This window comes from Scedosporium apiospermum (genome assembly GCF_000732125.1).
Source record: "Scedosporium apiospermum strain IHEM 14462 chromosome Unknown SEQ_SAPIO_0117, whole genome shotgun sequence".
NCBI classification, from domain to species: Eukaryota; Fungi; Ascomycota; class Sordariomycetes; order Microascales; family Microascaceae; genus Scedosporium; species Scedosporium apiospermum.
In genome coordinates, this window is record NW_015971818.1 from 61,786 (window position 1) to 76,385 (window position 14,600).

The 14,600-nt window shown below is 51.4% G+C and overlaps 4 protein-coding genes and 1 pseudogene across 4 annotated transcripts; 2 read left to right on the plus strand and 3 right to left on the minus strand.

Moving 5' to 3' along the window:
• Window positions 1–163: 163 nt before the first annotated feature.
• Window positions 164–3,361, plus strand: SAPIO_CDS8043 (Uncharacterized protein; the record flags this gene model as incomplete). Its single annotated transcript, XM_016789768.1, has 2 exons — window positions 164–621; window positions 709–3,361. 2 exons carry the CDS (start codon window positions 164–166, stop codon window positions 3,359–3,361), a joined length of 3,111 nt encoding a protein of 1,036 aa, XP_016640603.1.
• Window positions 3,362–3,641: 280 nt separating this feature from the next.
• SAPIO_CDS8044 (Short-chain dehydrogenase) lies at window positions 3,642–4,658 on the minus strand (the record flags this gene model as incomplete). Its single annotated transcript, XM_016789769.1, has 3 exons — window positions 3,642–3,882; window positions 3,981–4,523; window positions 4,609–4,658. 3 exons carry the CDS (start codon window positions 4,656–4,658, stop codon window positions 3,642–3,644), a joined length of 834 nt encoding a protein of 277 aa, XP_016640604.1.
• Window positions 4,659–5,380: 722 nt separating this feature from the next.
• On the minus strand, window positions 5,381–6,990 carry SAPIO_CDS8045 (Aldehyde dehydrogenase family; the record flags this gene model as incomplete). The annotated part of the gene is made up of 4 exons (XM_016789770.1): window positions 5,381–5,497; window positions 5,574–5,985; window positions 6,057–6,529; window positions 6,586–6,990. 4 exons carry the CDS (start codon window positions 6,988–6,990, stop codon window positions 5,381–5,383), a joined length of 1,407 nt encoding a protein of 468 aa, XP_016640605.1.
• Window positions 6,991–9,961: 2,971 nt separating this feature from the next.
• On the plus strand, window positions 9,962–11,845 carry SAPIO_CDS8046 (putative C6 transcription factor; the record flags this gene model as incomplete). Its single annotated transcript, XM_016789771.1, has 2 exons — window positions 9,962–10,933; window positions 11,021–11,845. The coding sequence occupies 2 exons, from the start codon at window positions 9,962–9,964 to the stop codon at window positions 11,843–11,845; spliced, it is 1,797 nt and encodes a 598-aa protein (XP_016640606.1).
• A 439-nt stretch (window positions 11,846–12,284) lies between these two features.
• Window positions 12,285–13,871, minus strand: SAPIO_CDS8047 (annotated as a pseudogene; the record flags this gene model as incomplete).
• Window positions 13,872–14,600: the final 729 nt, after the last annotated feature.

Sequence of the window (14,600 nt, forward strand, 5' to 3'; positions counted from 1 at the left end):
TATGTCTGTGCGGGATATTACGTCTGTGCACACAGCCTTCGTGATCTTGGCAGATTCAGACTTCGCTTGAGTCCGAGTTTTGAATCCCGAGATAGCTTCGTGAATCATCACCAGGGCCAGATTCCCGAGACACAGATTCTACCTCTAAGCAACACAGGCAACCATGGACGCCATCTCAGCGCTCGACACCGCGGCCTGCATCCTCGCTGTTACCGAATTCATTACCGAACTGCTCTCTCCTGACCTATACTCTAAAGTACAGACGCCGTTGTCTCTGGATGGCAAAGATGAGCAGACCATTTTGGAAAGCCTCGAAAAGTTAAGAATTGCGCTGTCAGATGGTAAAATCCGTTCTGTAACGCAGCAGCCATCAGCGAGTGGATTCAGACCGTTGAGCAATGTGCCCGACGTGCAAGACCTGATGGCTTCTCGGGATGCTTCCGCAGCGTTGCTGGAGGATGTCGAGAGTGTATTGAGGTGGTTGCCTGACCAGTCTACATCTCAACCATTGGAAAGAGACACAAAAACCTGGTGGGGGTCTAGGCTCGCGGATACACTCGACGTTAAGAAACTAGAGCGGCTTTCCCACGCTGTCACGAGTCAAGTAGGCTCTCTTCTGAGGTATCTAGCTCCCTAACAAGCGTTCCTTTCTTTCTTTCCGATTAACTTTGTGCTGTAAATTTGGCAACTTCTGACACTCTGTGCTAGCTCTCGTATGTCCGAACTATGTCAAACGGTGGAATCATTTGAGGATGGGAGACGATACGTTAGACCAGAGCACGAGTCTCGAACAGATGCCCTGTCTCGGAACCTGGAGGACCTGAGACTAGAAGTGCAAAAGCGGTCAGATACAAGCATCTCGGCCACCTTCACAGAGGCGGAAATAAAACTATTCCGAGCCCGGCTAGCCAGCTTAACCCAGTCGGAAGACGCCTTGCTCGCCGATAGAATTGTCTCGAGCCTGAATTACGACAGCCGACCTGTCCGCCTGGATTCTGTCCCGCAGGCACACAAGGACACCTTCCAGTGGGCCTTTGACTCGCGACTCTCGGATTGGCTCCTTTCTGGAAGCGGGACGTTCTGGATCTCGGGTAAACCAGGGTCCGGCAAATCCACATTTATGAAATTTATCTCCAAGCATCCCCGGACGAGAGAGTTGCTAGAGAGCTGGGCCGGGTCATCCGACACGCTGGCTATTGCGGCGCACTTCTTCTGGATCGCAGGCACACCAATCCAGAAATCTTGGCAGGGGCTCCTCCAATCTCTGCTCTTCGACCTCCTTCGCGGATCCCCGCACGTGGTCTCCCTGGTTAGCCCCCACCGATGGGCAGCTGCCAGGGCTGGACAGTGGCAGATTGCCGCCGAGCCATGGTCTGTTTCCGAGCTAGGCGCCGCGCTGCGAGCCTTGGCGACGGCTGACCATGTGTCGTTAAGAATGTGCTTCTTCATCGACGGGCTTGACGAGTATGACAGCAATCACGAAGAGCTTTGTGAGGTTCTCCGTGACATCGCCAGCTCTCCCCGTATCAAAATATGCCTATCCAGCCGTCAGTGGCCCGTGTTTGAGAGGAACTTCGGCCATAACAGCCAGGAGAGCCTAGATATTCATGAGCTGACGCGGAACGATATACGGAAGTTTGTGAGTGACCAGCTTCAGGCCGACGCCCGATGGACTGCCGAGATGTCCGAGGAGGTTACCCTGGAGAAAGCTGAGCTCGTGGATCGGATCGTGGCCCAGGCCAACGGTGTATTTCTCTGGGCTTTCTTCGTGACGCGGTCGTTGCGGGAGGGCCTCTCCAATGGCGAGAGAATCAGAGACTTGAACAGACGTTTCAGTCAACTACCGTCGGATCTAGACCAGCTGTTCCAACATATGCTGGAAAGCGTGAACCCGACCGACCATTCTAAGATGGCGGGCGTCCTGCAGGCCGCGGTCCACGCGCTCGAGCCGCTCCACGTCGACATCTATTGGCAGCTGGAGAAAGAATTTGAGAGCCATGGTCCCGTTTCTCGCGGTCTAGCAGCGATAGAAGCGCCTGGCGGAATTTCCGTGCGTAGAGAGCAGATCATTCGCAGCATCAAGGAGAAGACAAAGGGCCTGCTCAGGCTCGTAAACAACCGGGTCGAATTTCTTCATAGAACCGTAAAGGACTTCGTCTTGACCAAGGATGTAGGGGAGTACCTCCGCAGCAAGCTTCCGGCGGACTACAACGGCTTTCTCTCCATCGCCACGGCATATCTTGGCTTCCTCAGAACCACACGCCAGGACCACTCGCTCGTGGCTGGCATCATGAGGCAGGGGCGGGGGCAGAACACCGGCCCATTCATCGCGCATCTGAACCAGGCTTTAGTATACGCATCGGAAGCGCTAAAACAGACGGACCAACTCGGCTCTCGCCAGCAGCGGCAGACAGAGGAGCTCCTGGACGAGTATGAGGCCGCCCTCCAGACCATGTTGAGCCTCGGCCACGTCACCATCAGAGGGATTAATTCTCAAAATTGCGACGCGAGGCTACTCTTCCGCGAGGAGCTACTTAGACATGAGTTAGCGCCCTACCTCTCCAAGAAGATTCATGAGCAGCCTGACTTCTTCGACGTGTTCGACGAGTCGCCGTTGTTCGCCGCGCTCACCCCTATGTCCCGTAGCAGTGGTAAGAGTCCCCCGCCCGTGCCAGGGGTGCTCGATATTCTCCTCCAGCGTGGCGAGGATCCTAACGTGCTACCACGGCAGCCCGGCACTCCAGGCGTATCTGAGGCAGCATCACCATGGGTTATCTTTGCGCGGAGCACTATGTCTGTCTTCAATATGCTGTCGGGGCCCTGCATGTTTCCCGCTTTACGATGGAATAATTCCCTCAAAGACGCTACCTTCGACCGCTTAATGTCGTACGGTGCCAACCCAAACATGCCTCTCCTAGATCGCGTAGGGGCGCGCACCGTCTTCTCGCACTTCCTGGACATATCCCTGTCTAAGTTCCTCGGAGAGGAGTGTTTCGAGGACTACCTTAGGACCTTGGACGCCTTCTTACGGGCAGGAGCAAGCCTTGGTGTCCCTGACCTGACCGGTACAGTAGACTCGGACGCTGAAGCGGCGTTTGGGAACCTCGCGAGGCGGCGACCCGAAGAGTCGGTGCTGACGTCATTTTGTACTGAACTAAAAGGTCTTCTAGCGAGATTGTCAGCGGATCCGCGGAGGGCTATGTTCGTGTCGTCTGTTGTGGAAAAGCTTATCCTGCACTGTTCTGGCAGAGAGGAGGACCTAAGAGAGCTCCAGTCGGCGATATCAATAGGTTGTCCTGCTCATATCGTCACACCTCTGTCACAGCTAATCGCCTCTAAGCTTAAGGGTGATCAGGAGTAGACATTTATATAAAAGAGAAAGAGAGATACAGTCATGTCCGTCGGGAAGCCGATGTTACACATATTACAGCCGTGAATGCAAGCCCCGGCGTGGAAATATACTAGAGCACATTACCCCGACATCCGATCTTGACCTCCCAAGACTGCCGCCGAACGCATTCCTGTGCATTTATTATTCTTAAGTTAGGCAACCAGTCTAGAACTAAAGAGTGACTTAGTTTCAAGATGTTGTCCATCATGCACATGGTAAAATTAATCGATTCAAGCCATCTAATTACGATCTAGTGACTAGAGTTCTCCGGGGCGACAGTCGGTGGGCCCTCTGGCGTCACATACGCCTTCGTTAAGCCGCCATCCACCACGAAGTCGGTCGCATTGACAAAACTGCTCTCGTCGCTAGCAAGAAACACGACGGCCTGGGCCTGCTCAATAGCCTCCCCAAAGCGGCCAGTGGGGAAGTGAACCTCGCGACGGAAGCGTTTCTCCTTGTCGTCTCCCAGGAATGATTGGAGAAGTGGTGTGCTAGCAATGAATTAGAATCGCCTCTCATCGGTCAACGTGGAAGTTACAAATATGGCTGATACCGCCGATATATCAAGGAGTGTGGAACAGAAACGTACTTGAGGGGTGCTGGACACAGAGAATTGAATCGATACCCTTCTCGTGCGTGAACAATAGCCAATTCGCGAGTCATGGCAAGGACAGCGCCTTTGCTCGTGGTATATGCGAGCTGAGGCGTAGCAGATCCGACGAGAGCTACCACACTAGCCGTGTTGATAATGCTTCCGTTTTTCTTTCCGTGCTTCCTGAGCGACCGGACTGCGTGTTTGGACCCGTACCACACTCCCTTGACATTGATATTCATTGTGAGATCCCACGTATCTTCAGAACACTCCTCTGCGTCGCCATCCCGGTGGTGCATAATACCGGCATTGTTAAACATGACATCGACCCCTCCCCAAGAGTCGAGGTGGTTCACAGCGGCCTCAACGTCTGACTCCTTGGAAACATCCACAACCTTGGTTTCTAGTCGGCCTTCTCGGTTAGGAACAACCGCCTGAACTTTGGCGATGGCCTTATCCAGTGCAGAGGGGTTGATATCAGCCATGAGAACTGACGCCCCTTCTCGGACCATGAGGATTGTGGCCTCGAGCCCAACACCCCTTGATCGTCGAGTTAGCTGTATCTGTTCATGTGTGGTTGCCCCGTATTTAGAGAATATAACGAGACATCAGGGCGATCACTTACCCAGCAGCGCCAGTAACTATGGCATTCTTTCCTGCAAGTCTTCCGGGCATGGTTGATATGGATTGGGTCTTAACTCGAAAGTAATGGTGATTATGCGTTTGCAGGAGTGTGTTCTATGATGTGCTCGAGTGTTTCGGTATATAAATTACTGTACGGCAAAGAAGACCCACCTGAAATAGTGGTGTTTGGGACGTCACTCTACTCTGGCACGGGGAGCGCTCGGAGCGCGAGACTTTGCAAACGAAAGACTTCTTAGATCATTCTCTTATTCCATCTGTAGCGCATGGCGCTCTTGGATACTATTGGCCCGACCCTCGCGCTTCGCGACCGCCAAGCCCCGACGGGGCTCAGGGTGAATCTCCACATATCGGCCGAGTAGCATTCCCCTTTTTGGACAAGCGGCAACAGTATCCATAGAGAGAGCGTCTCCGAGTGAGACGCCCTCCCAGAGACAGCGGCTGAAATCAAACCTGGCGTGACACCCAAGCTCCATCACTGGACACGGTCAAAGTGGTCCTGTAACCAGAATCCCCCCATCAATCTCTTGCTGTTCGCTCCAAAAAGTTGTGCCAGTAGAGACTGTAAAATGACGACCAGATCTGCAATACAATTACTTAGCTAAGCCATATCGGTTACTTTACCATTGGAAGCCTGGGTTTCGTAGGGGTTGCTTAAAGACAATACAAAATAATAGAGAGGAAAATGAAATTGAATTAGTTTTAGTATTGACATCGTCAGCGAGAGGCAATTTAGCCCACCCGCAAGTGCTCAACTATGAGGTCTGAGTCTCCTTGATGTGATAGCTCTTGAGCTTAACAAAAAAATTGAAGGCTTGCGGTCCAAGAGTGCAGCCCAGCCCAGACATCTTCCATCCTGTCCATGCCAAGTCCTGGAGCCGTGTTAATTGGAAGAGATTATTAACCTCGTTACATGACTGCCCGCGGTTAGATCCTAGATGGACTTACTGGGTTTGGATAATCGCAGCGATTGACAAACACGGTGCCAGACTCAAGCCGGTCGATGAGTTCGTGTGCTCTTTGGATGTCCTTCGTCCAGACACTAGCCGTCAGGCCGTATTGTGTATCGTTCATCAACTTAATGGCTTCGTCATCACTAGAGACCTTGTAGACGGGAATGACTGGGCCGAAAGTTTCCTCTCGCATGACGGCCATGTCGTGTGTCGTGTTGATGAGGATGCGTGGAGCAATATAATTGCCTTCGACTGGAGGGTTTTTGAAGGTCACGTTCTCCGGTGTTGCGTCGATGGCGCCTCTTGCAAGAGCGTCTTGTATCTGAGCATTAATGGCCTCCAGAGCAGCCTTGGAGATGACCGGACCAACATTGGTAGTGGAATCAAGGGGATCTCCCAGTTTGTACCTGTATCAAGTCATGTGAATCCTCTGTTGGGCCTGGGGTAAGGAGGAAACACTCCTCTTCACGGCACGTACTGTTCTAGGTCCTTCTGAAGCTCCTCAACAAACTTGTCATGCACCTGGGAATGAACATATATCCTCTCCACCGAACAACAGCTTTGGCCGGAGTTAAAGACAGCACCATCGACGAGCTGTGCGGCCACATATTGGAGATCGGCATCCGCTCGAACATATGCCGGGTCGTTTCCACCAAGTTCAAGGTTTAGCGGAATAGTTCTCCCAGCAGCGGCTTCGCGAATGGCGAGTCCACCAGCGGTGGATCCAGTAAAGCTGACACCTTGAATCTCTGGGGCCTGAACTAGCCTTTTTACCATTTCCGAATCGCCCGACTGGATGATCAGGAGAACATTGGGTGGGAGTCCAGCCTCGACAAAGATCTCGCACACTCGCTGTGCAACGAGCGGGGTCTGAGGAGACGGCTTGAGAATGACAGTGTTCCCCGCAAGCAAAGCAGGGATGAGGGCGTTGACCAAGATCAGATACGGGAACTAGAGACGAGATCAGAAAAGACAAAAGTCTCCGGGGGCAGGACTGACGGACTCACGTTCCAGGCAAACACGATAAGAATCGGTCCAACAGGAACCTTTTTGACCCATCTCTGAAATCCGTTCTCTGGTTTTCCTGGGATGCTCTTGAGCGCCTCCTCGGCAGTCTCCAGTAGATAATCGGCACGTTTCTGCATAGTTTCAATCTCTTTGTGGCTGTACGCAATCGGCCTCCCCATTTGCAAGGTTAGCTCTTTGCCTAGAACTATCTTGCGCTCTTGGAAGAGCTGCAAAGCTCGGACAACAACATCTTTCCGGGCTTGGTGGGAAAGAGAACTGAAAGATACAAAAGCCTCCTGGGACGCTCTGAGGATGGAACTCGCTTCATCCCATCGAGTCTCTGGAGTTTCGCAGACAACCTGATTTGTGGAAGGGGAAACGGTACGAATAATGTTGGTCGCCATTGTGAATATTCACTAGCTCCGACGGGAATGGATTTGGTAGAAGATGAGGAACAAAGGTAGATAGTGCCCGGCTTAGAGGACAGTTGGCTGAGGGGTGGTGTCGAGATGAAGAGTCAAGGAGTCACGGAGAGCAGCTCTGTGCGGGATGTCATGCAGTCTACCTCAGGAGGAGCATGCCCTGCGAAGAACCGAAGAACGAGCGAGTCTTACCGCTTGTGCTTAATTGAGCCTCTAGCCACGTGCGCATAGCGGGATGATATATGAGCTTCTGTGTTTCGATAGCCGCGCGGACCGCCCCGACAAACACCAATTCCTAAGTGTCCTAGATGACTCTGAACTACAGCCCAGCCCTCAGTGCATACCGCTGGTGACCAAGTAGCCAAGAGACGGAACTGATTGTGCAGAGCCGAGGTGGTCCGTTTCGTTTCCACGACCTGCAAAATAATCCGATGAGAGCCGTGACTCATGAACAACATGAGTCTCTCAGCAATAGATCCATCTAATGACTTTACTTCTCGTTCCGCACTCCAGGCTCGAGCGATTATTAGACCTTACAGAGGGGGGGGAAAAAAAAAGAAAGAAAACATTATCGGTCAAAGAAATTTATGATCAAAGTGTATCTGTATGTGAGCGTCTTCACATTCCCGTCTAATGCTATCCACGATCTTAGGACTCTAGTAGAAACTTCCATATAGCACCTGCTACGCGTAACCCATCGTGGGCATTATTACACCTCGTCGAAGCTTCTTGAAAGACCACATCATTGAATATGCCCATTTGATGCCTCGAGTTGAGTAGGTTCTCCATGACCAGTTGGTCGAATTCGGGATGGGCTTGCAGAGTGAAGGCACGCTTTGGTTTGTAAAGGCCCTGAACCTGACAACGGTTACTAAATCCTATATTCTCCAGTCCTTCTGGCACTGTCAAAACTGCATCCTGGTGCATCTGGTGAAGGTCCTACGAGTTCCAGGGAACGGACTGTCAGTATGAAATACTCGTCAGCCAAGGTATACATATGACTTACCAAGGAATCTCCCCCAAATATCTTGCGGCCTTTGTCAGTAAGACTAATCTTACTAACGGCCACTTCCCATCCTTCAGGATTTCGGCCAACCTTGGCTTCTAAAGCGCGTCCTAGAATCTGATGTCCAAAACAAATTCCGACTAAGGGCTTATCCGAAGTGGTATATACTTTGCGGACAAAGTCAACCAGTTGGTTAATCCAATCGATATCGGCATGTGCATCGTACTCTTGAGAGAAATATTAGCAACGTGAAATATTTTTGACGTCAACTGCAAATGGTAGACAAACTGCTCCCGGTCAAGAGAATGGCGTCGATTTCTTCCAAATCCGGATACTCGCGGGCACCCACAACATCATAACTAGTAAATATGGGTTCGATATCGTGCCGGGTGTCTGCCAATGCTCGGTTCAGAATAATCTTGAACAGGTTTCCGTAGGTGCCATATCTCTCCTTGATTGGCTGTATTGGCGTGTCGCATTCCAGCAAAGCGATGTGGAAGATGGGCATGGCGGAGGCACTCTACTTTCAGCTGATCCCAGACGAGACGTCGATTTACTCTTCCTACGTAGGGGTTCAAATTCACCAACACTTAAGTGGCTGGCCACCCCGCATATATTTTTGGGTTGTAGTTCAAGGGCAGTCCGGCATCCAAACGCGCCCGTGAGTCGCGATACGACGAAAACCGCTCCGCCAATGCTCACGTGGACGAGGAGGACGGTGGAGAGGATTGGAAAAGATAAGCCGGGACCAGGGTCAAGTTTGAGAAGACCCACCCGCCGAGCCGAAACCACGCCAATCAAATCTATTTCCGCTCACGCAACGCATGGCCACGCGGATCATCGGTTTCGGTCAAGCTAGGAGAGGGACTATTGGACGATTACGCCACTCCTCTGAGCTAGGCTAGGAGCGGGGCTCAAGAGCGCGCCGATTCGGAGTGATAAATGTCACCGTATCTCTCCACTCAAGCTAATCTAACTAGTATGGGGGCACTACTGCATGAGGTCGTCACCATTGACCAATGGCGTTTATTTGCGCTGTTCCACTGAGGTGAGTCTCTGCCTTCCTTTCTTGGAATAATAATAATGATAATAAAAAAAAAATTAAAAAAAAAATGAAAAAAGAGGATCTTCGTTCAGACTAATAATGGGTACCCTGGCTAACCTTTATCTTCGGCAGCGAACTGTAGCTCAAAAAGTATGGCGCGACTCGAACAGCTGAAGAACTATAAATATCTTGATAATGGTATACTATCCTAGAAGAGGGGGGCAGATAAGAAGTCTCGAGAATCATCTCTAAATTTATAAGAGAAGTGAGAGCTCTTCTGAGAGTGTCAACCACAGAGTCGCTACAAACGTGGGGTAGTTAATACGAATCCCCCAACCGGTGGGCGAAAAGGGTTGAAGGGAATATCGGACGCCGTTGGGCAAGACTAGAATACCGATACGTTAAACCTCCAAGAGGGAATTGGCTCACAGTTCACTGGACGAATGGAGCCCATCTGATAAGTAAGGTCAGCGAGCCAGGACTCTTGGGAGGAGATTATGCAGTCAGACGCCCCTGATCCCGGCCGCTGTGATTCTATCTCGCCCCAAGTCCCCGGCTTCCTGGCTCTCGGCATGAGTTTGGTGGGTCAGAGCCCACGCTAGCCACTATCATCAATGCCTCGTTCTCCCAGATCTGGCTAGTGATTTTTAGTGATTCCTTGGAAAATGCGGGGGAAAGGCCAAAGCTTCCCTGCGAAGCGGTCCTTCGAATAGCTCTTCAAGCTCTGCCCGTTTCAATCCTTCCAAGTAGAATCATATTCCAGCCCTGTTTTGTGTAGTCAATCCAAAACGTCGTCTATCCGATTGTACTTTCCAGTTTCCAACAAGATGCTGCAATCACCGATATTTTCGGCAAATTACATGCTTGGAAACCTACCAAACATCAATCCTGCCCCCGAACCAATGTCGACCCCTTCCCAGAGAAAACGGCCGATGCCCATTCTCCGAGTTCGCACGGGGTGCCTGACGTGCCGACGGCGCAAGAAGAAGTGCGATGAACGAAAGCCGATGTGTCGGGGTTGTGAGAGGAATAGACTGGAATGCTCCTGGCCGCATCCGGATGATATCACGGCGCCGAGGCGCGCTGCTGGTCGACGGGGATCGACAACGAAGCCGGCTGCTAGTGTTCCAAATGCATCGGAAACGCGAATGACGGAAAAGAACCCCGCCGACCAGTTGATCGAACTTCTCGATGATGCAATTCACGTATCGCCTAATACTCCCTCTGCGTCCGAATCACCAGGCTCTGCTCATTCTCCTGGGGGAAGCACCAGCTCCTCATCAACAGGCCATGATATCCTGGCCATTATCGATCCTGGTCCGTCTCCGTTGCCCCCTGGCTCGGCGGTACACGACCCCACCATAATCGACCCGTCGTATATTCTTCCCTCACTCGATCTCCTCGACTGTTCCTTCGACAATGGACAGCCGGCAACATCCTCCCCCCTAAATGAGTTCGGCACCCTTGTGAATTCGAATACACATATGCCCATCAGCAACGAGGAACTAGACGTGGAAGTTATCCCTAGGAGCCTGAGCCTTCTACCCGGTTTGGCGTCCGGCTCGCTCGACCTGCTCAGCCATTACCTAGCAGTAACGACAAAATGTATGGACAACGGGTCGGGGGTAGACGAACCATTTGTGGTCCAGTTCATACCTCTTGCATTTGGAAGCGATCTCGTCCTGCACCTGATCCTGACCCAAAGTGCTGTCCATCGCGCCGTCGCGAAGAAGATTCTAGATGCAGACCCCTTGGCCTCTGGACATTACAGCCAATCCATCACGTTATTCCAGCAAGGCATGTCTACCTATGATGTGGGTACTCAAGACGCTCTGCCGCTAGCTGTTGGCGCGCTGATTATGTGTTTTGTCGAGGTAAGTACTTCTCCCGGAAAGAACACTAGTGTCCCGCGCATTGAATCCCATTGCTGAAATCTTGCTAATCTTGTCGCGTCGCAACAGACGGTGAAAGGGGATAACGACGGATCGATTTTTAACCATTTGATGGCCGCGCGCTGGCTGCTCAAGGCAGTACTGTCGAGCCAGCACTCCAAACTGTCCAAAAGCCTCCGCGACTTCCTCATCGAGTATTATATTTATACAGCTGCGGTGAGCATAATATCGATCGACTGCCGTGTCGGGCCTCAGCTCCTCCTTGCTGAGGATTTCGAGGAACACTCAAGCACATTAGAATCGAGTACATATATCGGTTGTTTATGCGGCTGTTGGCTGGAGCTACTCCTGCTGATACCATCTGTATTCAACATCGGGCGAAGGTTCCTTTCCGAGGAAGGGGCGCGTCGTCCACTTGGTGTAGACGACTTGATGAACTTCGCGAGTGTCCAAGGCAAGATTCAATCATGGGCACCTCGCGCGACGGTACGCCTCGAAACTGCGCTAGCGGGGCGAATTTTCCAACAGGCAATGCTTGTTTATCTCTATACGACCTTAAGCCCCCTATCCGCCTCGGAGTCGGTGTCTTCTCACTCTTCCGCCGTCAAAGGCGCCGTCGTCAAGGGACTCGAATACCTCTCCGAGCTTCCATCCACAGCCCGCGTCAATACGAGCTTGTGCTGGCCCATAGCCGTTATTGGCTCTTGTGTTGAGAGTTTGGAGCAACGCCAATACCTCCAAAATCGATTGGAAGTTATGTTTTCAGTTCTGGGTGTCGGTAATATCCGCCAGACTGCCCTTTTGTTAGAGAAATTGTGGGCTACTCCAAATCCTAGTCCTTGGTCTATTTGTCAGTTGATGCAGGAGCATCGGATCTGGACATCATTTGCCTAAGAAAGGTTGATTAGTCTAATTTTGGTTGCGATAATCTTAACGTTCGGACTCTTTTAAATATTTTTTTTTCTCGTTACGTTACGCCTGAATGTTCAGTCTTTTTGTGGCGAATGTGCTTGATAATATATCAAGAGGACTAGTACTGCCTGGGCGACATTGTTCCCGCATTACTGGACTCTATAGTTTTAGCTTTGCTTAGTGTGTTCAAGTTTGTTAATAATGATAGGACTTTTTTTTGTGAAAATGAATCCTTTGGTTTATATTTTAGCTATTATGTCGGGATTCTGAGCCGTCGTATAGATTATAGCGAAGAAGAGCATGGCATCGAATGACGAGACATTTGCTTGGATACAACAGGACTACCAATAGTGGCAGTGACTAAATAAGAAAGAAGAATAAATATTTGGCACAGCAAGCACCGAATCGCCCAAAGGATTTTTCAGTGCGAGGACGGGTAGTTCTTGTCCTCGGCGATATATTCCCAGTACTTCGCTGCCGAAAATTTTCTCAACCTTTTGCCCACATATACCATCGGCAAAAAGGAAAAAGTGCAAACCAATGCAATCAGAGACACGGAAACAAAGCAATTTTGCAGGCCAAGGCTATCAATCCACGGGTTGATGGCGTAATTAAACGCAAAGCTCAGCGTGTTGCGGACAATGATGACTGCAATCATAGACTCTCCCGTGATCTCCTTGAAGCAGTCCACGGTGTAGGCGAGAGCGACCGAGCTACTGGTAACGACTCCGAAGGTGACGAAGAAGAGGCCGATAATCAAGCCCATGAAATGTACATTGCGACTGGCGCCGACGCCCCAAAGAACGAGGCCGCCAGCGGAGAAAAGGCCGGAGAGGAGGAGGACCCAGAGTCGTTGTTCAGGTTCTCGAATACCATTGTTTCGCCGTGCGAGTCGAACAGCCATAGAGTCTGCGAACCAACCGGACCAGAACGAGGAGCCCGCCGCTGCCAGAAGAGGCGAAGCATAAGCCACCCCCACCATCCGAGGGGCGAAATTGTACGGCTCGCCGTGCAGAATGCTCGACATGGTTGCGTTCATGACGTTGTACCATGATAGGTTGGTGCCATAGAGCAGGCCGGCCCAGAAAATGTTGGGGAAGAAAACAATAATGCAAAGGGCGCGCCAGGATTTTCCAATGGTTTGCTTGGCTGTAGGTCGACCGGGGAGCCTGAGGACAAGGTTGAGCTTCTCTCTATACGTCCTTGGCGGAGGATAAGAAGCTGCGACGGCCATCTCAGTCTGGCTGCCAGAGGCTTTCTCGTTATCATTGTCATTCTCCGATTCAGACCCGCCCTCCGTAGTGTTTCTGAAATAGATGGTATCCTCGAGGAAGAAAAACAAAATTACGGCGGTCACGCCTAGGACAATAGAACCGAAGTGCATAGTCCATTTCCAGCCAACACCGTCGTTGATAAATCCGGCGAGTAATGGAGCAAGGAAATTTGATCCGAAGAGGATGAAGGCGTAGAGGGCCATGAATGATCCTCGTTCGTGGGCGAAGAATAGATCGGGGACTGACACTTCGGGCAGGGCCTCAACGGGGGCAGCAAAAATTCCGAGGAGGATTCGATGAGCATACCATTGACCTGCGCCCTTTGAGTACGGAGCCCAAACCATGGGGATGATGCTAAGAAGGGCCGACGCAATGTACACTCCACGGCGACCGTAGGTCATAGCGATAGGTTGCCAAATAAGACAAGCCCAACCGAGGAAGAGGAACATGAGACCCGTTCCGAGATTGAGATTGCCCACTGTCAAGTCTTGGGCCTCTGCAATTTCGGTGAGGATTGAGTACTGGACGGTTGTGGCGAGACCGATGCCAAGGACATAGACGTAAACCATGCCGATAGCACGAAGCTTCCGCCCCTTGCTCCAGTTGAGCGGGTCTTCGGGGTCAGCGCTGGGGTGCGGCTGAAGAACGATTTGGCCACCGCCGCTCTCGCCTTGGGAACCTTCGTCGACGAGACGGATGGTCCCCGGAACATTGTGGTGGGTTGAATCCGCCATTGTAAACCGGGCTTTGGGGGTGAACGACGTGAAGGAAAAGTGATAGATGATAGTAAAATTGAGCGTATCAATGACCTATCGATAGGCCTGTATACATTCCGATTCGAATTCGTAGGGAAAGGAGAAGAATTTTCGACCTAGCACCTATTGTCGGAGGCGATCTAGATTTCACGATGGGCTCGTATTCTGTTATGTTGGACGGGGGATAGGCTGGTTATTATATGCTCGCGGAGCCGCGACTTATCGCGGCGGAATTAGAGAGGGAGGTGTATTTTGCACGCACAGATGTTTATCTCTGTATGCGGCTGCGTGTGGATGTGCGAAGCTTTAAACTTCCGGGGGGGTTAGTTAGGATCAAAGGGCTGCTTCGAAGGACATGAAGTCGGAACAACGGATCATCAGCAGTGGCAGTTGCTATATCAATTCAGGGACCGCCATGGCGGTCCCTCTTATCTTAGCTTCCTACTACCATCTTTCCCGATTTCGCCGCTTTTTGCCCACATGCCACTCTTTCCAAGTTGGAAAGATAGTACTAAAGGGTGTGGACGCCGGTATGCCATGATAAAACTAGTCTTCTCCACCTTCCTGTGAAGTTACTACCCCTCTCAGATCGACAAAATAGTGTTATGCCCAGTCCCACTTAGTTCTGCAAAGGGTACGTCGCTGGATTTAGTCTGCTGATTGGCTTCCCTGAATCCACGCTAAGAGTCCGAGACCGCGATGGCGGTT